Source organism: Caretta caretta, chromosome 4 (assembly GCF_965140235.1).
Source record: "Caretta caretta isolate rCarCar2 chromosome 4, rCarCar1.hap1, whole genome shotgun sequence".
NCBI classification, from domain to species: domain Eukaryota; kingdom Metazoa; phylum Chordata; order Testudines; family Cheloniidae; genus Caretta; species Caretta caretta.
In genome coordinates, this window is record NC_134209.1 from 108,757,002 (window position 1) to 108,781,011 (window position 24,010).

The window sequence follows — 24,010 nt, forward strand, 5'->3', positions numbered from 1 at the left end:
CTGTTGTTTTTGGTAGATATTGTCACAGATCCACAAGGTCTGGTGTGTCGCAGCCTGTAACCAGTTCCTTGGGAGTGACCTCTTCAGTGTGCTAGGCCCCAAGGACCCACACAGTTCCAGAGGGGCTGGCCTGTGGCCTGAGACTGAGCCTTTGGGCATCAGCAGAGACGTCTCTCTGTGGCTCTTGGCAGCAAATCCTGCTAAGCCAGCCCCCTGTGGGAGGCTTGTACTGTACTTAAGCACGCAGTGCTCTCACTGCAGAAACATCAGGCAGCCTTTTCAAAACAAGGTAACAATTTATTAGTCATATAGAATCAAAGTCCTTGGGTTAGCACAGAAATTAGGTCTACATGGGGATAAAAAAGACCATGGCTGAACCAGATCAGTTGATTCGGGGCTAAAAATTGCTATGTAGACATTTGAGCTTGAGCCCAAGCCTGAACATTGACATAACAATTTTTAGCCCTGCAAGCCCAACTCAGATGACTTGGGGTGACCATGGGGCTTTTATTCCTGTGTATACGTACCCAGGGAGGAGAAAGTTCAAATTATAGTCCATCCTGGCTAAGGGAGTGCAAGTGCCATCCAAGCTGTCCAACTCCAGCATGGTTCATGTCTCTCTCTCCCTTTAACAGCTCCAGGAGAGGGAGAAGCCAGCTTCTCCCAGAAGCCTACCCTTTATCCCTTGCTGGTGACCTCTCAGTCCTTTGTTCTCCAGGAAGAGCCATGGCTGAGTTCACAACCCCACCTGCTGAAGCTTCCCACTTTTGAGCTTTGATTTTTCAGTCAGTTGGCCTTGCATTGTCTCTATGGACCCTCTGTTGATCTAGTCCCTTTCAACCAGTTCATTGACAACCATTCATTCCACCCAGACAGCAAGGTGACAGGTACATCTGTCTCGTACACCATTCCAGGAACAGTGTTAACCCTTTTGCCCTGGTGGGTGCAATGTGAAGTACAGAGGAAACTGAGGCACACATAGGCTTTAAAGATATTACAAAAAATTCCCAATCTGTCACAGATGTCTTGTATTTAAGATGCATATTGATGCAGTTTACATGATAAAAGGAAAGTGGTAGACTTTACAACAAATATTAAAAAACTTCAAGGAAGTTTATAGGAGAGTCATTAGCTTGTTTTGAGACAAAATATGTCTTAACTCAAACTAAACATACCATAATATTGTTTGTTTAAAACAGCACATAGTATTTAAAATAAAATAAAGGAGTTCAGTGGTGGTGGGAGTTTTCTATAAAGACAAGCAGTTTGCTTGGTGAACCAGAATATGAAAGTTATTTCATGGGTTGGGTTTTTACAGCTTTGAATGAACCAGGGAACTTAATTTAAAAAGGGAAGAACCTGGGGGAAACATGTTACTTTCAAACAATTTCTTAATTATGTTTTTGTTTCAAAGAATGGGAGATAGTAGCATCGTTGACATTCTGGCCCTAGACAGACTTTAGGAAGTGAGTGTTTGTTGAATACCTGTAAAATTTACATGGAACCACAAATGTCAGTTTAAGACCAACTCTTAGATTTGCTCTCAGATCTATGGAAATGCTTTTTTTGGTTGAAACACTACCATTTGCTCAAGTCAAGGTAGAAGATTGAAACCAAAAATCAATACAGCAACTTGGAAGAGAATCTCTTTATAACTAAATAAACTAACTAAATAAATGTGTTAGTCTCTAAGGTGCCACAAGTACTCCTTTTCCTTTTGCGAATACAGACTAACACGGCTGCTACTCTGAAACCTGTCTTTATAACTAGCATCCTGATGCTAGTATATTTCCTGGAGATTAAAACAAGTAAGGATAAATAATTTTGGAAATTACATACAGACTTTGTTATTAAAACTGAAGGTGAAGTCTACCTTTTTTATCAATTGTGATTACTTTTTGCACTTAAGTGTGGCCAATAAATACAGATTAGTCAGAGTCATTGTCTGGTTTTCATGCACACTGGCTGTAATTATGTTTGGGTTGAAAATGCTGGACAAGAATGTGTTTAAATCCCAACTAAACTTTTAACTGAAGTATAAACAGCTGTGAAATTTTTAGATTTTCACAAAACCTTCACATTCTACACTGATCTTAAACAAATTTATATGTCCCTTTAATGAGAAATTGGTTTAAAAAGTCCCCAGGAAGTTTAATTCACCTGTATATTTAGCTAAAGAAACGATAAAGACAAAACCTTATTTGGTCACCTAGTCCATCCCAACAACATTTTTAGTGCAAAGTGGTTTCTACTGTGTGTACATATTGAATATTTGCATAGCTCAAACAAGTAGTCCATGCATATTCCTCTTTATTATCCATTTTAGAAAAAGTTACAGCAGAAAACTGTGATTACAGCATTAACAGTTACTTATTTGCAAGGGATACTAAAGCTTAAAGACTTGGCTATAGAAGTCACTTACCTGTCTACATACACATGTATCATGAGTTTAGGTTTATAACTAATATTTGATGTGTGCAGAATATGTAGATCAATTCATATTTATTATGACAAATGTGTCAGCAGCACAGAAGGAGCTAAGGTCTCAGGTATGTTAACAGGTCATTGGTTTAAATTTAAGTCATGGGTGGAATACTCAAAGGGATATAACTAACTTAAAAATCACTTCTATCACACCTATGAGGACTGAAAGAAAAGGAGTACTTGTGGCACCTTAGAGACTATGAGGACTGGTTTCAGAGTAACAGCCGTGTTAGTCTGTATTCGCAAAAAGAAAAGGAGTACTTGTGGCACCTTAGAGACTAACCAGTTTATTTGAGCATGAGCTTTCGTGAGCTACAGCTCACTTCGTGTAGCTCACGAAAGCTCATGCTCAAATAAATTGGTTAGTCTCTAAGGTGCCACAAGTACTCCTTTTCTTTTTACCTATGGGGACTGTTACTGAAAAGTGAAAATTTCCTTCTAATTAGTTTACTTTGTAGTAGTAATGAATGTATAAGGGTTGAACCCAAAGGGCCCAGGCAGGATTGTAATCAGTTTTCTCTGCCTGGGTGGAGTTTTCACACATCAACAGGTAAGAGAAAAGTATCATTGTGAAGACTATAAAAATTGGTAATGACGATTCAGAGGCATATGTAGCACTTGAAACTACTTCAGTCATTGTTTGAGGTTGACAATGTCCCTTTAAATTTTAGAACTATCCATTTATAGTCAGAAATTTATAACTTGTAAATTGCTGGTATTACTCCTGTGACAGAATACCTGTAAAATAGAGTAACACGAATATAATAGTACTGGTTATTTAGGTCTCAAGCCTTTAAGGAGATGCACATGGGGAGACACTTGTGTAAATAGGATGCCATTTACTTAAATCCAAAAACATCTGCTTACAGGGTCAGTGCCTTAGTTGTAAATGAAATATAGCAAGTCCAAGTTTTCCTTAAAGTGAACCTTCTAAAACAAGAAGGCAGCTCAAAACCTGATAATAAATAAGTCACAGGTATTATCAGGGGAAAAAAAATGCTAATTCTTGTTAACAAATCACATGTTCTATTTGGCCTTCTAACTCCAACTCTGAAAGGAGCCAGAGTGGTATACTTTCAATCAATCTTATCTAGAATAAGGAATTGACAAAGGCTCTTTCTCAATGGCTCTACAAACTTGTGTGAATATTCAGAAATAATATTAAAACAAATTCAAAGAACTAGTATTACAGTTTCTGAGAAAATTCTGCTGGTCTTAGTATTCCTGGGAAACTACTTAGCTGAAATCTCTAGGGGGTAAATCAGAAAGTAGTGTTACCTGGGTAGAATATAGTCACAAGCCACACCCTCCGCCTGCTATAAATTCAGACCAAATGATTATATGCTGCTCCTATAATGGTTGCCATTAAAATGGCTGCTATCCCTGGAGACAATGACTGTAAACAGGTATAACAAGCTAGATGATTCCCTTTTTAAGTAAATAGTCTGAAATATTAAGGGATGTTTTAATAGATGTTGGGTCTGTGTTTGTGGTTATGCTATATGCTCATACAAGAGCCTCATAAAGTTCAAACCTTTTATTTTTGCAGGTAGAAAGGTCCTTTTGTTCTTATATTCGTGGTAGGAGATGCCATAAATATGTTACCCTTTTGAGATCTTTAGGTTGATTAATATTGCTTGAACTTGGAAAAAATGGTCAGACACCTACTAGCTGGAGAGCTATACCAAACACATTGCTGATGCCAGAGCCCGGGTGAATTGACCCATCTTCCCCAGATTCTGAAAAGATGGAGGGTGCTGGGATTCAATATTCTGCAGCTACCTGTGGGCTTCGCTGCGGAATTTCATCTGTGTTAGGCTCTGCCCCACAGTTAAGTTATTCATTTGATCTATAAAAGACTCTTTGACATTTGGGCTATACTTGTCAGAGTTTACTGAATCTCTTTGGAGCTAATTGCAACTGTTTGTTGTTCTTTATCCCATCAATAATGTGATTCTGTATTGTGCTTTGCAATAGGATGGCTGGCAGAGATATTCCATTAAGGGAAAAGTGAGCTCTTGGAATGATCTGTAGTGGAAAGGAAAGCTGCTGCCATGTGTGCCTCAACTGAGCAAAGATTGCTCTGCATCTGTAAGACCTGTATTGACTAGATATGAGTACATTCAGCTCTACAGGTTTTAAGCAAAACTTCTAGATCAGTGAATGGATGAAGAGTTGTTGAGAGAGTAATTTGCTTTTTTTAAAATTATCTTGCTCTTTTGTTGAGTGAAAGGTCAAAGTATTGTGTGTTGCCTTTTTAAATCCCCTCTCCCCCTTTATTAGGATATCAGAAAATTCTTTGGGGTTGTATCTACTGGCAAGAAACATGAATGTGAGAGAGTGAAAAAGACAGAGAAAACCAAAAATGGGGAAGAGTCTTCAGATGGGAAGAAGAAAACAAAGGATATCAAGGTCAGTTTGCTTTCCTCAGCTGCAGGCTGTTCTGGGCTTGGAGGTTGCTCTGGTATGGGAGTGCACGTCTGTGGCTTTCCCCTTACAACTGACTTGTGTTGGTTTAAATGTTTTCAGTGGTTTCTCATCAGTTATTTATAAAATGTTTGTCATTTCTCTATAGTCAAAATCAAAATAAAATCTAATTGGCCTATGCAGAGTCAGGGAGACATTTCCAACTAATATTGTACCAGAAGCAAAAATCTCACCTGCATATTTAATATGGCACTATGGAATGTATTCTGTAGTAACATAGTCCTCCACTGTGGTCAGTATTCCTACTTCCTGAAGAACGTTTAACCTAGGTCCTATGTCTCACGTGGCAATGAGAAGTCGAAAAAAAGAAATATGTTTCCTAAACCAAGTTTGTCTAGCAAAACCAAGCAAACACAGTTCTCAATTCCAGCAAAGAAAATAGTGCTGAGACTGGAGTTAGCGTAGCAGAAGTTGCTTCTGTTTCTGCACCCCAATTTTCTTGTAACTTTTTTTTCTTTTATGAGAAAGAAATTGTTAGTTTTCCATATGCTTGGGGGTGGGGCAGGGCGGGGGAGGTGGGAGATTGTGATACTGTCATGGAAACAATCCTATGAAATATTTAAAGCAAATCTAGCTAAGGTCCTAATTATGTAAGGAGCTCTGCCAAGGCAAACCCTCATTTATTTAGATTTATAAATGTGCTAAAAAGGGCACACATTTACATGCCCAGGCACCTTTAACATAACTTAAATTGCTGTCCATAGGATGTATTTTTAAGATAAGCTGCCGTACTTCACCTTCCGAACTATTCTTGCCTTTACACTTAAATTACTGCCATTGTCTAATGCCTGGGGGGAAAAGATTACCACTATAATTCAGGGCACTACTCATGTGGAGCTCACTGTAGGCTCAGGGTGAAAATATGTAATGAGATATCTTTAAAATTAGGGTAATTAATGAGTAGGAAGAGTTGAGTTCTGGTTATGCTATCTCAAAAGGATATAACAAAGTGGGGTGGTTCAGAGACAGGTGACAAAAATTATTAGAGCCATGGAAAGATTTCTGAATTAGGAGAGGTTGAAAAGATTGTCACTGTTTTAGCTGAAAGAGGTGACAGATGAGAGGGAAGATAAGGTACAAAATAATAAATGGTATAGAGAAGGTGAATTTGGTATATCTCTTTACCCTGGCTTGTAACACAAGAACAAGGAGCTGTTCAATGTAATTGAAAGGCAACAATTTTAAAAGTGATAAGGAAATTCTATTTTATACAACCCATAATTGAGTTGTGGAACTGAAGGAATAATTAAGGTAAAATGCTTAGTAGATTTCAGAATAGAGTTGAACATTTCCTGTGGATAATAAGAACATACAAAGTTATGTTAGATAAGATTAATTAATTTTTTTATTTTTAGAAGTGTTATAACCCTTAATGCTTCAGGTCAGAAGACAACCACCAATTTGACTGGGTCAGGAAGAAAGCTCCCATATGGACAGATGATTGTACAGTTGTCTGTTATGGCATTTCTTACAACTTCCATTTAAGTGTGTGGTATTGGCCACTATCAGACAGGACACTGGACTAGATGGGATCACTGGTTTATCTGTTATGGCAGTTATGTTAAAAGAGGGGGAGCAAACAAATAATGTATTGACTAGTACATTCTTTATTTCTGGAGGTACCTGACAGTTTTATTTTTGATTAGATTAGTTGTCCAAATTCCACAAAGCTGTTTAAAATTTCAGAGATGTTTGAAGATGGTGTCTGATTATTTTAATTGTTTAAGCTTTTATTTGTTCCAGTTGCAGCCTGTGTATTTTTTGACTTTTTTTCAAATTGGTATCTTTGTGGAATATAATGAACTTTGCTTCTCTTTGTTGTATTCCTATTTTATAGCCACTTAACTGAAAGCTTATAGTTTAAGTTCTTAGATTTATTTTTATGCATGGACATTACCGGGTTTCTGCTAGAAATTAATCTAATACAGTTAATTAACTAGAAGTTGTAGTAGGTGTAGAAAGAAAGCAAGAAAGAACTTGATAGTGGAAATAATGGACTTTTACTACTAGGTGAAGAATTCATCTAATGAAGATGATTCCAAACGAAAGCAGACAAACAAGAAAAAAAGGATAATCTATGATTCAGGTAAAATTTGTTACTGCTTTAGAATGCTGCTTTGTGTCTTTTGCGGTACTGCCAGTTAAAATTGAGGGTTAGCAGGCAATTGTTACCCCTCAATGCAACACATTTTAAAAAAAAAAGAACCTCTTGAAGGATTGTGCTCAAGAAGAAATAAAAGCATGTTAAACACAAGATGCTCTTGATTCTCACTGCTTAAAGTCATTAATTGCTTGGCTGTTATCACTATGAACAGTTACATCTTCTATTGACACTCCTCAATATCACAAAATGCAGCATTGCATCTGTAGCAACATCAGCTAAAAATGCTAACCCTATGTATGTATACAAAATAATTTTCACTAGACCTCAGTCAATAATTCGAATAACCCAGATTTGGAGTTTAGATTAGAACTAGCTTACTCAGTATCTTTTTAAATGGCTGCTATAAAGAATGATTTCTGTTTTAAAGGTCTTGACAGAATTTTTATTTTCAATTTTAAGGCCTCCAATTCTGAGATCTGATCTGTCTGCTCTGTGACAGGCAGGAGTCTGCTGATGTAGAAAAACTTGCAGGATTGGGGCCTGCCTTACTAATTTTATATTGAATGGGCATGCAAAGTTAATTTGCATTTTCATTTGTATCTGCCTTGACACACAGACCTTGATAAGCATTTGTCCCATGCTTCTAGGTGCTTTTACATATTTTAAATTTCAGAATATGAAAAAAATGTAAAATTTAATTGAAAGGACTGTTCCGCCCACTCTAATGAATATCCTCCAGAAGATACAATTTAAAATAAAGTTTTTAAAAAAGTTTTATCTATCAGTTTTTTCTTTTTTAAATTAAGTTTAAAAAAATTGGAAGCTTTCTGGTTTCCCCCTTTGTTACTGTCACTTCTTCCCCATCTGGATGCTGAAGCCTCCTGGAGTTATCATGAAATTGAAGAAAAGATTACAGGCTTTCCTACAGCTTGTGTCTTCCATTGCAGACTATTGATTTTTGTGTGTGCGTGTGTGCACTGGTTCAATAGTACAAGGTTGCTCTAATTTTAAAAGAAAAACAATGGGATGAGCTAAACCTGCAGAACACACAAATAAATAAGCCTGCCAGAATGTTGTCATTGAATATTGAAAATACATCAAACTGAAGAGATTGTATATTAAGCTAGTCCTTATAGCCTTGGGGAGCCTTAAAGGAAATATTTCTAAATTAATGTTCGGTGCTACACATAGTATATGAAAACCAGCTGCCACCTATAATATATTATTAATTTGCTGAGTGTTAGCAGTGTGCCTGGAGCGTTAATCTCCTATTCCATTACGGGGAAGAAAAATGAAGTACTGCTCCAAATGCTTTAAAAGACGAGCAGGCTTTTCAGTCACTGAGATTGTTGACCATTTCATTCTTAGAGAAATGTAGGGGTGCCAGTTTTGTGTGTGTTTAAAAAACTAAATACTTGTTCTGCTAGTAGAAAAGGAGTACTTGTGGCACCTTAGAGACTAACCAATTTATTTGAGCATGAGCTTTCCTGAGCTACAGCTCACTTCATCTGCTAGTGTGTTCCCTTGAACCACGCACGTCATGCTGTGAACAGTAACCATATAGCAAATATGCTGGGTTCCCTCTGCTTTTTCAGTCCTTTTGCAATCGCTTAATAAGCATCTGGCTCAGTATGCAAATAGGCATACATTGTGATGCTCACAATCCACAATGACCAGATGAGGAGACAAGTGTCTGTTACCCCTTACCTGAAAGGAACCTTTCAGAGACTTGTTACGTCCTGGTTATCTGCCTTAAGAACATAATCTTCAGTATAGACACACAACTCCTTAAATGTTATCTTCATACATTTTGCAATGATTATGATGATCAATGGATTACTGGCTCTCAGCAGAGTTATTTGATCCAGCAGATCCCTGTAAAATACTGTGCACCCTGTCTGCATTCTGCCAGTTGGTACAAAAAAGTCCCTGGGTCACAGACTGGAGTTTAATTTTCAGGCTTCAGCTCATCCCACTGCAGAAGCAACATGCTTGGTTCCTGGGGTGGGTAATAGGGAATTCTTCTTGTTGTTGTTGAACAAAAGTTCTTCTGGGTGATTGATGGCTTCTTGAGGAAGTCCCATTTAGTCCTTGTCCTAGTCGAAGGATGGCGGCCATGACACAGATCTCTTAAATTAGAGAGGTACAGCTTCATTTTTCTCTGTATTCTGGGCTTCAGCAGAGTACTTTTCTCCCACAGATGGATGTTTTTATAACTGATGTGTTAAACTATTATTTAAAGACTGTATGTATGTGGAGGAAAATAATACTTCTCCCTGTGGTCAAATACAGATTCAGAAGAGGAGATGCAATCAGTAAAGAAATCTAAGAAGCCACCAGAGAGAAAACCATCCTCTTCAAAACCTGATAAAGTTCTTAAGCAGGATCCTGTTGTTTATGTTTCAGAGACAGGTAATGTGTGAAACATATGATATATTCAGCTGTTATGGGAGGGTTGCTTTTACTAAATATTTAAACATAACATTCAAGGAGAAATGCTTTTTTTTTTTTTTTTTTTTAAAGAGACCGGTAAGCTTTAGAAATGTGCCATTGAAGACTTTGCTAGCCTAGCAACAGGCTAAAAGTTATGGGATGATGAGTGGTCATTGGGGCTGTTAGAGTCCTCTTCTCCCTTTGGTGTTGGAAATGGTGGTCAGTCTTGCTTGGGTTCTGGTCAGGCATATACCATCTCTCCTTGTTTCCATTGGTTTAGTCAGGGATGTCATCTCAGGAATTGGCAAATGCACTCTTTTCAGTTTCCTCAAGTGATGTGTTTATAATCCTTGGGGGTCAAGGATAACTTCCAAACACTTAAGCTCTTCATGAGCACTCTTTCTAAAATGACAGAGCTAAGTTTTCAGAGAGCTTTTCATTTGGTATCTGACTAGCCAGTCTTTTCTCTCCTGCAACTGCTTGCTTCATTAACGTTAGTGGCAAAACTGCTTTGTTTTCAGTCTTTACCTCCTTGAGTCTGACTTTCAAACCCTTAAAAAAAAACGCATATATTGTCAAAGTATTAATCCATCTGCTATCAGAGTATCAGGAAGATTGATGTTAGGAAAGCTGATAACAGTACAATTCTTCTATAGTAGTACTTTAAAAATACCATTCATGCAAACTCAGTCCTATATCTCAGCTTCCTAAGTTGTTAAATTTTTTGGTCCTGAAGAGCAGACGTGGTGAGTAGGAGTCAGTTGCCTTCCCTGAACTTAACCACTGACTTCAGACTTTACAGTCAATTCTGTAGTCTTTATGAAGAGTTATGCACATGGGTGATCTTTGTTGTTTGTTCTAAATTTTCTAAGGTTATTCTGTTCTAAATTTGCTAGTAACTTTTATCTGGCAATTACAGAATTTGAATCTGCATGTGTGTGCACTTTGGTGAATTATATTTATGGTTAGAGTTAAGGCTGCATGTTTGTTGTTCAGAATATATATCTGTTTGTAGATGACGTATGAGAGAGTGTCTTGTTTGTTGTTGGTTTGGCATTATTTGTTTTCGATGTTGCCATTGTTCTGATTGCACTTTTGGGATATCCCTGAGCTATTTGTTTTCCAGGAGTAAGAATTGTGCCCAGATGGTACCTTTAGAGGAGGCGGATCTGCTTACTTTACCTTCTGTTTCTACATAGAACACATCTTGCAGAATTCCTACTAACTCATCCTTTCCTTTCAGAGTTTGGAGGGGAACTTTGAGATCGTGACTTGTCTTTAAACTTCTGTGGGCTTTTTGTTCTACTTTTTGAGGCATTAAGTTTTCAGTTTTGTTTTGTGATTAGCTTATTTTTCTTTGTGGAGCATTTACCTCCTGGTAAAACCAGGATCTAACTGCAAGGTTCTAATGGCAGTGGCTAATCTTGGGTGGTATTTAACCACTGTTAGGGATGGTGACTCCTGTTCCTGTTTGCTACCACTTTCTTTATGGGTCAAACAACCTTAAGAACTAGAAGAGTTCTGCCCTATTCGTAGAGAGATGAGACCCAGGAATGTGAATGCTGCAAGATTATTTATGAAGTAGAACAATAAGATAAACTATCTTCCCTTCTAGCAATGATTAAAAAAATACTTGGCAGTTGAGAATATGAAACTTGTAGCAGATTCCTTTATAAGTGTAGTATAATAATTGCTGCTTCTTAAAAGTCTTAAAACTGTAGCTCCTAACTGTCAATCTGCTTGCATGTGATTTATTAAGTAATGTAGTTAAATGACATCAGTTGTAGTCTGTCTCTACTGAAAATGTAGCACAGGTAATCTTTTAGCCATCGTCAGTAATTAGAAATGGAATATATCTATATAAACAAAGCTTTTGTGTGCTCTGTCATATCTTTCTCATAGGGGTTAAAGAACAAGGCTGTTAGAATTAATTCATAAATATGCATGATGATTATACAGTAGAACCTTAGAGTTACGAACACCAGAATTACGCACCTACCAGACAACCCATACCTCATTTGGAACTGGAAGTACACAATCAGGCAAAAGTAGAGACCCCTCCCCCCCAAAAAAAGGCAAATACGGTATAGTACTGTTAAATGTAAACTACTAAAAAAAAGAAAGAAAAGGAAAGCAGCATTTTTCTTCTGAATAGCAAAGTGTCAAAGCTGTGTTAAGTCAATGTTAAGCTGTAATCTTTTGAAAGAACAATTATAATATTTTGTTCAGTTATGAACAACCTCCATTTCTGAGGTGCTTGTAACTCTGAGGTTCTACTGTATGTACAGTCTCATAATATTTATATTACACAGTTAAGGCTGTTTACAGGTGGCAAAGCTTGAGAAGTTGTCACATTAGAGACAAATGAGTCAACCATGTTCTTTTGACATCCGTATCTTATAACTGCACTGGCTTTTCTCACATCTTAAGTACAGTCACTTTCTATACAACCTGCCCTCAAACCTCTCTGCTTATTTCCAGAGGTCAGACATCTAATTTAACTTCCTTTAACATCAGTGAGTGAAAATCTTTCTGTTGATTTCAGTGGGAGTTGGATCAGCCCCGTAAGCTGGTTAAGGTAGTGCTAGGTATACATCAAACCTTTTAATGCATGGATGTGGGCAATTAAAACTGGGAAAGTCTCTTCCCAGTGTTTGCAAAGCATGCTGTAGAGAAGATCTTGATGTACACACAAGAACACAATCAAGTTAGAAAGCAAGTACAAGAGTGACAGTTTACCCATCCCTCTCGAATGGCAGTACCTTTTCAACAAGATGCAGCCTGAATACTCTTAAAAACAACTAGAAATTTGGCTCAACTGATATGATTACACTGTATTGAAATCATTTCTGCTATCCAAGTAAGAATGTTAATTATATTGCCATGGAGCTTCTAAAAGTTCCAGACAGCTGGATTATTGTTGAAAGACTGGGGTTTGTGTGTATTGTCTAAAACAAAATAATTTTTTAAAATTAATACCTGCTAAATTAATGTCCTATTGAAAGCTTAAACTGTCAGTGTTACACAAAGTAAAATACCTATTAGATTAATATATTTTCTAGATACCAATCTATAATATGTTTAATAAAACACATGCATGTTCATAGCATATATAGCACTACCTGTATTTTGTTTTATATTTCTGGTAATTTAATTATGATGATTTTTTTTTTCTGATAATAAGCAAAATGATGTTTTTGGACAATATACTTCTTCAAACAAACAAACAAACCCAAAAACCAAAATGCACATTTCTAGCCAAGGTTACAATGTTTATACTCTTTTCCCCTCCACTCCCCCCATTTTTAAAATAAAATTATTTTCAACTTTTTTAAAGTTAAAACAAGAACTGTTATGAAAAAAATGGCACAAGACAAAGCATTCGATAGCAGAAGCACTTGACAATAGTGTAATTGCAAGTACTCTAAAATTTAAGGAGCGTATTTATTTCATTTGATTCCAGCAGAAGCAGGTAGGATTAATTTTTTGAAATATGAAAAACCCCTTTTGTAAATAATATGTCAATGTTCAAATTCAGTACACTGAACTACCTAAAGTGGAAACTACCTAAAGTGGAAGTATATTAAAATTTCGATTTGTTTACTTGCTGGTGTACCTCAGTTTTTTTGCACTTGAAACTGTGTATGGTGGTTAATTAATGTTCCCTACTGTAAAGCCTAAAAGTACCCAACTTGAACCACATATTATTTTACCAAGCTTATCTCTTTACCAGACCTTTTTTTTTTTTTTAAACATGGCTTTTTGCTGCATAATTTTTTAGTGCAGTTATAGTTTAGGAAAACTACATGTTCATGGATTTTTGAGGCCAGAAAATGACCAGTTATAGTCATTGTACTCTGACTGCCAGTACAGCAAAAATCATAGAATTTCATCCTGTAATTCTTGTATTAGGTTCATAACTTCTGGTTAGGTTATCTTTTAGGACCTCAAATTCACAGTGTCTCTTATTAAGTTGTGGAAATGGTTAACTACCCTCACTGTTAAAAAATTATGCCTTCTCTCCAGGTTGAATGTATCTAACTTCAGCTTCCAAGCACTGGATCTTGTTATGTTTTTGCTTTGTATTTTTAAGAGCTTACTACCATCAGAAACTTCTCCCCATGCAGTTGCTTAGATATCATGATCAAATCCCCTTCTAAGTAAACGAAATAGAGTTTCTTATTGTAAGGCACATTTTTCAGACCTCAACTCATTCTTGCAGCTCTTTTGAGTCCTTTCCAATTTTTTTTAAGTGTGGACACAGAACTGAATGAGTACAGTATTTCACTAATGGTCTCAATGCCATGTACCGGGGTGGCTGAACTTACCCTCCGAGCCACATACAACAGTCTTCAGAAGTTCGAGAGCCAGGGCACGCCTGCTGGGGCTTGGGGCTTCCCCACTCCTGCTGAAGCCTCAAGCTCCGGCAGGTGCACCCCATGGTGCAGAAGCTCTGAGGACGACTCCTCGCCCCCGACCCCCCCATTTGCTGGGCAGAAGCCCCTACCCTGCTGCAAGGCAGAGGTCCTGAGCTCCCCCTTCCAAATCTGGTAGGTGGAGAATGGGAGGGAGGAATGGGGGCTAGGAGCTCCTGTTCAGTTGATTATCTCCAAATCCTTTTTAGAGTCAGTTTCAAGAATGTAGTCCCATATTCAGTAAGTGTAACCTGCATTCTTTCTTCCTAAATTCATGACCTGTCATTTAGCTGTATTAAAACTCATTGTTCAAATGAGCCCAGTTTACTAAGCTATCCATATATGAAACTATGCACATAACTGACCTCACTTAACCTTTACTTACCCTTTAACAATTTTTGTCATCTGCAAACTTTACCAGAATGATTTTAGATATTTTTTCCACATTTATAAAGATATTTGATGGCTTTGACTCAAGAACAGATGCCTAATCAGATTCTTTGGAGAGCAGGTGGAAATGGTTCATTTTTAGATTTGTTATGTAACGAGGTGGTGTGATCAAGCTTTTCTGCGGCTGACACAATAGGAACATTGGTCAAGGTTAATAGTGAAATCCCTGAAAACTGCAGCTCAAGGTTACCCTTATCTAGTGAGTTCTAGGTACACACAGAGTAAGGTTGACCTAGGCTATGACTAAAGCAATTTCTTTATACAAGGGTTAACATTTCATTTAATATTTTTTTTTTTTGCTAGTATGTGTGTGATTCATTTTTCCATTTCATTGGAACTGAATAATGTTTTATAGCCAGTTGAGCATATTTTAATTCGCCTACACATTAAGACAATAACTGTCAGACAAAACTAGCGTTACTTTTGTTGGTGTAATCAAGATATTGTTGTTCACATTTAAATATATTTTCCTAAAAGTACAGACCCAAATCCATTCAGTTCAAAAGTATTTCCCTTGTTTTTAAAACTTTCATGGACTTGCTCCTATGTCATAAGTTGTCTTTTCACTCCTTCTGTGTAATATCAGTCTTGTTTCTGTTTGTTCATGCAGCCTTACCACTGCTGGTGTGACAGCCTTATTTGTAGCAATTATTTGTCTGAAATAGCCTAAGCATAGTTCTGTTGTTTTTCTCTCTCTTTCTCTTCACCCTTCCTCCTCTCCCCCCCATCTCCTCTGAAGTTTGTCTTTCGTCCTTTGCCTATCCCTCTACATTTCTTTCTGTTTCTGCTGTTTAACTCTGTTTTTTGGGATTTGATTTATATGACAAATGCTATATGACTTAAAAGTTACATTGTTTTGTAGAAGAGAGTAAATGATTGGATTAATGAAATGGTTAACTTTTTTCTATTTATCTTACTGTTGCTTTCGTGCTGTACAGACCATTAGGTTTACCTGTTCTAATCCCATAACAAATATTTTTCGTCATTGCTGTGTACTTGGTAAAATCAAGCTCCGTTCATTTAGATTATTGATTATCAAGGACAGAACACCATTAGTCTTACAAGTAACAGGAAAAGGAAGAGCTATTTATAAATGCCTCCATTGCTAATCATTATCTCTGGTAAAAGAGTCCAGTAAGTTGGGAGAAATACAAATACTTCTTGTACCTGTTAAATAACATTTACTTTTTACTGTTTAATGAAGTATGGGACCTTGAGCTTTGTTTGTAGAAGATGACCTATTATTATGCTGCATTGAACCTGGTCTGGTTTCGTCAGGGATTGCTAGTTAGCAAGAACTGTGTGTGTGGTGTGGATTTTTTTTTGTTTTGTTTGTTTTTGTGTATGTGGATCTTAATGTATACCTGACTACTAACATAGATAACTATGTAGACGATATCCTTGTGGATGTGTAGTGATTGCAACAATGCTTGTGAGTATGGCAAAACATAATTTAGTAAAAGCTGCTTTTGTGTTAGTGGTACTTAAAAAGGTCACACTTTTTACGCTGGTGCTTTACAGCATTAATATACAATTCCAATTAAATCTAAAGAACTAAGTAACCATGCTGGTGGATGGGTAGGATTGTCCGCGGTTGAAAAGTACCTCTTGAGAGAGAGTGTGTGTGTGTATATGAGAGAGAGAGAGAGACAAAAATAAGATCCCTACAGAATTTGAACTTTGAAATTCAGTGGAGAGTAAGGAGGGTCCAGTGGTTAGGGTGGTAGCCTCGAACTCGGTAAACCTGGGTTCCCCACTCTTCCACAGACTTCCTGTGTGACCTTGGGCAAGTCACTTAGTCTTTCTGCTTCATTTCTCTGTCAAATGGGGGTAATAACAACATTTTCCTATCTCAGAGGGGCGTTGTGAAGATAAATACATTAACATTTGTGAGACATATGATGGTAATGGTGGTCATATATGTACCTTAGGGTGTGTCTACACTGCAAAGAAAAACCTGTGGCACTGAGTCTTAGAGCCTGGTTCAGTTGACTCAGGTTCTCAGGGCTCAGTCTGCTGCGCTAAAAATGAGTCTAGACATGCTTGCTTGGGTGGGAGCATGGGCTCAAAGACTCCCCCCTCTTGCAGTGTTTCAGAGCACAGGCTCCAGCCCGAGTGTGAACTCTAGACTGCTATTTTTACACTTGTAACTGGAGCCCCGCAAGCCCAAGTCAATTGACCTGGGCTCTGAGACTCAGCATAGGGTTTTTCTTTGCCTACCTTTTGATAGATATTAAATACTACTATTAATGTTTAGTCTTTAAAGCACCTGATGAACTTTAACAGTTAATGTAGTTGATATTTGGTCTATGAGTCTAATAGAGCTCTCTTGCGAATTACAGGAACAAGGGTATTTAGAAAAATTTAACATAAGCGCTATGATGCACTGCCAGGGTGTATTTCCTAGGTCCTACCATGAAATCCTGAAGAAATTTACTATCTATATAGTTTTTTTATTCCTTCTGTGAAGTCTCCTCACTTTTATTAAAGTAATAAACCCATCTAGTTTGATGTATTGATATCTAAGGTTTGTTTTTCTAATTTGGCATTCACTCACTAATAACTCTTACAGAGTGTGGTAGATATGTATTTAGTGCATGTGGAAATTTAAATACTGTAATCGTAATCTCCAGGTCAGTTATGATGGCCACATTAGAGATGCACAAGTAGGGTGGTGATTGGCTGGCTGACTTCTGCTGTTGACAGTGCTGCTGTCCAGCAAAAGGGTTTTCATTGGGCATTAGCAGAGAGGGAGGTTAGAAATGAAGAGAGCTGTTTCTGATATGATAGCAATAGGTAAGAGAAATTCATCCTGAGTGAGAGTTTTGAGAAAGGAGGAGAGCCTAGTGTAACCATGTGATGTTCCCCCTGGTGTTATCTGGACTGGTGATCTGCTAGGTCGCTCCAATCCTCGACTCCTGGAGCCAGCCTTACCCTGCTCTGCTGTGAGAACCCCCCACTCCTGGGCTGTTCATGCACAACCTGTAGCATGTAAGCTGCTCCCAGCTACGTGAGTGAGCACTTTTGGCCAGCTGCTGCTTGGATTGTGCAACCGAATGACACTAGCCAATATCTCCAGTCCCAGACACAACCCTAGGAACCGCCATCTTGCAGTGTCTAGTTATGCCTGCTGGACGCTGCAAGTTTATATGAGTTCATCAATTTAACAAAGAAATTGTTATCCCAAGTGGAGTCTCTGACATGCTTCCAACCGAACACACTGCTTCAGGTAGAATAAACAAATAAATTTAACTACAAAAGATTTTAAGTGATTATAAGTCAAAGCACAAGAAGTCCGATTTGATCAAATGAAATAAAAGCCAAATGCATTCTAAGCTGATTGTAACGCTTTCAGTGCACTTACAAACTTAGATACTTCTACCACAGGCTGGCTGGTTGCCCTTCAGCCAGGCACTCCCCTTTGATCAGCGTTTCAGTTGCTTGGTAGTGGTGTCTGTAGATGGAGGTGGAAGAGAGAGAGGGTAAATGTCTCTCTTTTATCATGTTCGTTCTTCCTTCTTGGCTTTGCGCCGTTCCTCCTCCCCCCCCTCCCCCTTCAGAGTTGGGTGAGCATTTCCTCCTTGTAGTCCCAAACTGACCAAGGGAAGTGGGGGTGACTCACTCGAGAGTCCAGCAGAGCTTTTGTTGCTGCCTAGGCTAGTGTCCTTTCGTTCCTGTGAGGCTGGGCTGGGTTTGTCCCATATGTGCCCTGATGAGGTGTGAACTGCCCCTCTGCTCCTGGAGAGTTTTGCCTGGGATTGTTTTAAGCCATGAGGACACATTTTCAGCCTCATAACTATACACATGAAATTACAACCTATAACATTACTATAACAACAATGCTCAGTGCACCATGAGCCTTCTGAAGACACCTGACCTGACAAACTTTGCATTGGATACCACACAATCATATTATAAGGGTGAACTTGGGGGTGCAGGGTGTTCCCCTGAGGTACAGTGTGTCACAAACCTCCAACAAATTGTGCTCTTAGATGGGCTACCAGTTGATGTGTATTTTACACCATGGTGAAATAATGTTTTATTCGTTTGGAATGTACTAATTCATTCATGTTTTTGCTTACGTCTCCATGTTAGAATTGCAATTTGTATAGAACTAGCGTTTTGCTTTTCACAGTGGCATAGGATCTGTATAAACAACAGTAATTTGGATGATGTGCTTAGAAAGAATAAAGCACTGTCAGTGGTTCTCAAACTTTTGTTTGACCCCTTTCACATAGCAAGCCTCTGAGTGTGACCTCCTCCCATATAAATTAAACATTTTTTAAAATATATTTAACACCATTATAAATGCTGGAGGCAAAGCGAGGTTTGAGTTGGAGGCTGATGGCACATGAAGCTAATCAAAGCATCATAGTTGGAGAAAGCAACATGAGAAATTCAGTTTGCAAGTGAAATAGTTGACGGAGCAGGGTCTCAAAAATTGACCATTTGGAGTAGCTTCATGGGCCTGATCCGAAACCTTGTGTATAGATATTTGAGACCTTGAGTTATTTAAAACTATTAATTTTTATAATTAAATGCTAAAAACAAATTAAGGTTGTACAGTTAAAATTACAGAAAATGCAAGTTTCTTATATTAGGTAATTTGGCTCTATGTTGCACATGTTTGTTCTGTGATGCATGTAAAAGCATAAACAATAATATATTGAGATATAAACATAACAAGAAATGCAGGACTAGAAAATTTTACATGTGTACAGTGTGGCACAGTTAATCTTGCCATAAGAATCTTTTTCCCAAATTTTAACTGCCAGTTTACTCTTTTATGAACAGTTTTTGCAAGTCAATTTCCTGTGCACATTTTAAAGATAAAATAGAGAGCATGAGTTCACACTTCTTGTGGGGACAGGTAAGTATCCTGGGAGTACAGGGCCAGTGAAATGCGCTCTCTTAACTGATAATTAATTCACGTGCACTTAAAATGCCTATCTAATAAAGGTATCTGCATGGTGTTAAAACAAGGCTGGGCAAACTACGGCCTATGGGCTGGATCTGGCTTGTGGGATTGCCACCCCTGTGGCGCTGCAGGCCCCACGCTGCTCCCGGAAGCAGTCGGCACCATGTCCTTTGGCCCCGGGGGGGCCCACAGCAGAGGGCTCCGCACGCTGCCCTCGCCTGTGGGTACCTCCCCCCACAGCTCCCATTGGCCGGGAATGGGGAACTGTGGCCAATGGGAGCTTCGGGGGTGGTACCCACAGGTGAGGGCAGTGCTTGGAGCCCTCTGCTCCCCAACCCCTAGGGGCCACAGGGACGTGGTGCTGGCTGCTTCTGGGAACAGTGGGGGGGCCAGGGCAGGCTCCAGATAAGTGGCACCGGGCTGGAGCCCGCACCCCGAGCCCGCACCCCAAACCCTTCCTGCACCCCACCCCCAATACCCTGCCCTGAGCCCCTTGCTGCACCCTGCCTGCACCCCAACCCCTTTCCCTGAGCCCCCTGCTGCACCTTGCACTCCTCTTGCACCCCAATCCCCTGCCCTGAGCCACGTCCCTCACTCCTCTCTGCACCCTGCCCTGAGCCACCTCCTGCACCCCTCCTCTGCCCCAACCCCTTGCCCTGAGCCCCTTCCTGCACACTGCACCCCCTCCCACACCCCACACTCTCTCCCGCACCCAACCCCCTGTCTCAGCCCTACATTCATGGCCCTGCAATTTCCTCACCCAGATGTGGTCCTCGGGCCAAAAAGTTTGCCCACCTGTGTGTTAAAAGGAATTGATACCTCTGTGAAATTAGCAGTCGAGTGTACTAAAAGTAGATTGGGTGCACCATCTTAGTTCAGAATTCCTTGGCTCTGGTGTCAGAATCCAGTAGCATTCAGTGGCACAAGGACTGAGTTCAGGAAATGTGAATTAAATGTTTGATCCTAATGATCATATAATTGAAATATACGATTTTAGGGGAGATGGTGTTGGTCTGGATTAAGTGGCAAAAGCTTTGTAAAGTTCAGTGTTTTCATCTTAAACAGTGCTTAAAAACTGCACTTCAAGAGAAGCACTTGTAGCTACAGTGTGTCTATCTAAAAGGTGCCTCTGTCCAATCAGTTTTATTTCTGTGCTCATTACTGTAAAATTTTAATCCTTGTAGATATGAATTTGCTTGAAGGGAAGATGTTTTTGATTTAACAAAGCTACAGTTTGACAGATTTTTTTTTAATTTTGTTTTTCTTTCAAAACCAAGCAAAGACCGTTCATGTTTAAAACTATTTTAATGGTTTTAGCTTTCAGACTTCAGATCTTTTGGTTAGTTGTTTTTTTTTTTAAACACAAATAAAGTGGATTTTTTTAGCCTTGGTCTACTCAAAAATGGCTGAAGGAATTGGGACCTTGCGTCCGCGTGCGCACATACACACGCTGCTTTTTCTACACAGAACAGTCATGAAAAGCTTCTGAAAAACTTCTTTGTGGATGAAAGCAATGTGTTTGAAAATGAGGCGTTATAACAGCAAAAGTTTCTCAGTCCCATCTGTTGTGTTGGCTATTGGATTATTATCTCAGTTCTGAAATGTTAGTCATTTGCCTGGCAGAGATTTTTTTTTTTTCCTGTTTTAATTGTAGTCTGAAAGGTAATGTCAGAAATAAGTATTTATGGAAGCCCTGGGATGCTCTCTTAACGGTAACACGTGGAGTTATAACTTATCATTGCTCTTTTTAAAGTTTCAGAATAATTTTCCCTTTTTAACTGGTGTAAATACATTTTTTTTTTTATCAGGACCATGAACGTTATTTTCTTTGACTGTTATTTTTTTGTATCCTGCTATATAAATGAATATTTGCAGTACAGACTGGGAAAGAAATCTTAACTTGTCTGAGGTAATTCCTCTGCTCTTTGATGGATAATACCTGTTGGCCTTTTTACTCTGAGTTGCTGTCACACTTTTGGTATGACTACATTTTGTTTCCTGATATTGCTGTATTACAAGCTTTCTAGAGAGAAGAGATCAAATTTTGCCCTTGGCTCTCCATACAGCTAGAACAAAGTTAGTTTAATTGAGGAATGAGATCAAGTCTCCCCACAAAGGCAGTGCTACTTTTGTTCGATCTCTCTGCTTTTGACTTCTGCCTAGTTTGTACTTTAATTAGTAGGTTGCTAGGTTAGCCTTGCAAGCTGAATTTACTTGCTGAGGTCTAACTTTATGTAACCTATTATTTCTCTCTCACATACATACAATTGAGGATTGAAAAAACTGGTATTGTAATTCATTGATCCAAAATAATGATTTGGCTGCTGTACATAGAAATGTGCTATTCAATATTATTCAGTGGCTTGTTCTCTCTTCCCTGCTCTTTTTAACCTTTCTTTTTTTCCTACTTGTAAACCGTATATATGTGAAGACATAACATGGTATTCTCCTTCCTCTTGCTACTCTAAAAGTATTTATCTTTCCCATCTCTGTTGGGAAAAGCAAAACTTCAAATTTCAAGGATACCATTTTTGCATCTGCACTATTGTTTTGCAGTAATCACAGTAGAATCTATATTTGTATTACTTAACTGGGATTAGGTGCTGCTGTATCAGGGCAATATAGAGCTAGGCTTGTCTTCACTGCTGTGTTGGCTTGAGGTATCACTTGGTGTTATCCATCACATGACTCCTGTCCACACACAATCCATAGCTTGAGTTAAGTGGTGGTTTAAACTCAAGCCAGCTAGTTTGAGTGTGGGTGATACTAATGATGCAATAGAGATGCAGCTACAGGCTACCTGTTGAGTTAGCACAGCTCATCAGCTGCTAATCCAATCACTCTGTGCTGCTAATCGGTTCACTTACTAGTATTAGTGATTTGGTTTAGGTTGTCCATTAAAGAGATGTCAGATTGCTCAGTTTATTAAAGACAGATAAATCAGCAAAAAGAGACTGGTTCATGTATTACCCATCCGGAGAACAGTCTTGCAGCAGTTTGTCTGTTCCAAAGAATGAACTCAATTCTGCTCATATTTATATTCATTTTGTTTACAACAGACTGAAAATGCCACTGTATTATTACAGACCTCAATCCCCTTCTCTTATCTAGTTTCATACCTGTTTTTCACAGAACAAAGACAACCAAGTATCCCTAGCACATTGTATTAGCGATATACCTAGCACACTGTTCATATTTGGCAAGCCTCAGTAGAACTTATATCTTGTTTCTGACATATTCTACAGATATAAAAGATAGAGGTTAGGGCTGTTAATCGCAGTTAACTCACGCGATTAACTAAAAAAATTAATCACGATTAATTGCACTTATAACAATAGAATACTAATTGAAATTTATTACATATTTTGAATGTTTTTCTAGATTTTCAATATTGATTTCTATTACAACACAGAATACAAAGTGCACAGTGCTCTCTTTATATTATTTTTTATTATAAATATTTGCACTGTAAAAATGATAAACAAAAGAAATAGTATTTTTCAGTTCACCTCATACCAGTACTGAAGTGCAATCTCTTTATTGTGAAAGTGTAACTTACAAATGCAGGTTCTTTTTTTTTTGGTTACATAACTGCACTCAAAAACAAAACAGTGTAAAACTTTAGAGCCTACAAGTCCACTCAGTCCTATGTCTTATTCTGCCAATGGCTAAGACAAACAAACAAGTTTGTTTACATTGACGGGAGATACTGCTGCCTGCGCCTTATTTACAGTGTCACCTGAAAGCGAGAACAGGTGTTCACATGGCACTTTTGTAGCGGCATTGCAAGGTATTTACGTGCCAGATATGCCAAACATTTGTATGCCCCTTCCATGCTTCGACTACCATTCCAGAGGATGTGCTTCCAGGCTGATTTATTCTCCTTAAAATAGCGTTCATTAAATTAGTGACTGAACTTCTTGCAGGAGAATTGTATGTCTCCTGCTCTGTTTTACCCGTATTCTGCATATATTTCATGTTATAGCAGTCTCTGGTGATGACCCAGCACATGTTTGTTTTAAGAACACTTTCACAGCAGATTTGACAAAACACAAAGAAGGTATCGATGTGAGATTTCTAAAAATAGCTACAGCACTCGACCCAACATTTAAGAATCTGAAGTGCCTTCCAAAATCTGAGAGTGGCAAGGTGTGGAGCATGCTTTTAGAAGTCTTAAAAGAGCAACACTCTGATATGGAACTTACAGAACCCAACCCACGAAAAAAGAAAATGAACCGTCTGCTGGTGGCATCTGACTCGGATGATGAAAATGAACATGCATCGGTGCACTCTGCTTTGGATCACTATTGAGCAGAACCCATCATCAGCATGGATGCATTTCCTATGGAATGGTGGTTGAAGATGAAAGGACATATGAATCTTTAGCCCATCTGGCACATAAATATCTTGCAACACCGGCTAAAACAGTGCCATGCGAACGCCTGGTCTCCCTTTCAGGTGACATGGTAAACAAGAAGTAGGCAGCAGTATCTCCTGCAAATTGTAACCAACCTTGTTTGTCTGGTGATTGGTTGACCAAGAAGTAGGACTGAGTGGACTTGTAGGCTTTAAAATTTTACATTGTTTTATTTTTGAATGCCGTTTTTTTGGTACATAATTCTACATTTGTAAGTTCAACTTTCATGATAAAGAGATTGCACTACAGTACTTGTATGAGGTGAACTGAAAAAAATTGTTTTGTTTTTTACAGTGAAAATA

General features: G+C 38.4%; 1 protein-coding gene across 3 annotated transcripts in view; it reads left to right on the forward strand.

Moving 5' to 3' along the window:
• The window catches only part of RFC1 (replication factor C subunit 1), a 73,990-nt gene that overhangs the window by 4,836 nt on the left and 45,144 nt on the right, over positions 1 to 24,010 (forward strand). For all 3 annotated transcript variants that reach the window (XM_048848547.2, XM_048848546.2, XM_048848548.2), the window contains 3 exons: positions 4,768 to 4,896; positions 6,982 to 7,057; positions 9,368 to 9,487. In XM_048848547.2, coding sequence (XP_048704504.2) covers positions 4,768 to 4,896; positions 6,982 to 7,057; positions 9,368 to 9,487 — 325 coding nt within the window. The remainder of the gene's footprint in view (positions 1 to 4,767; positions 4,897 to 6,981; positions 7,058 to 9,367; positions 9,488 to 24,010) is intronic.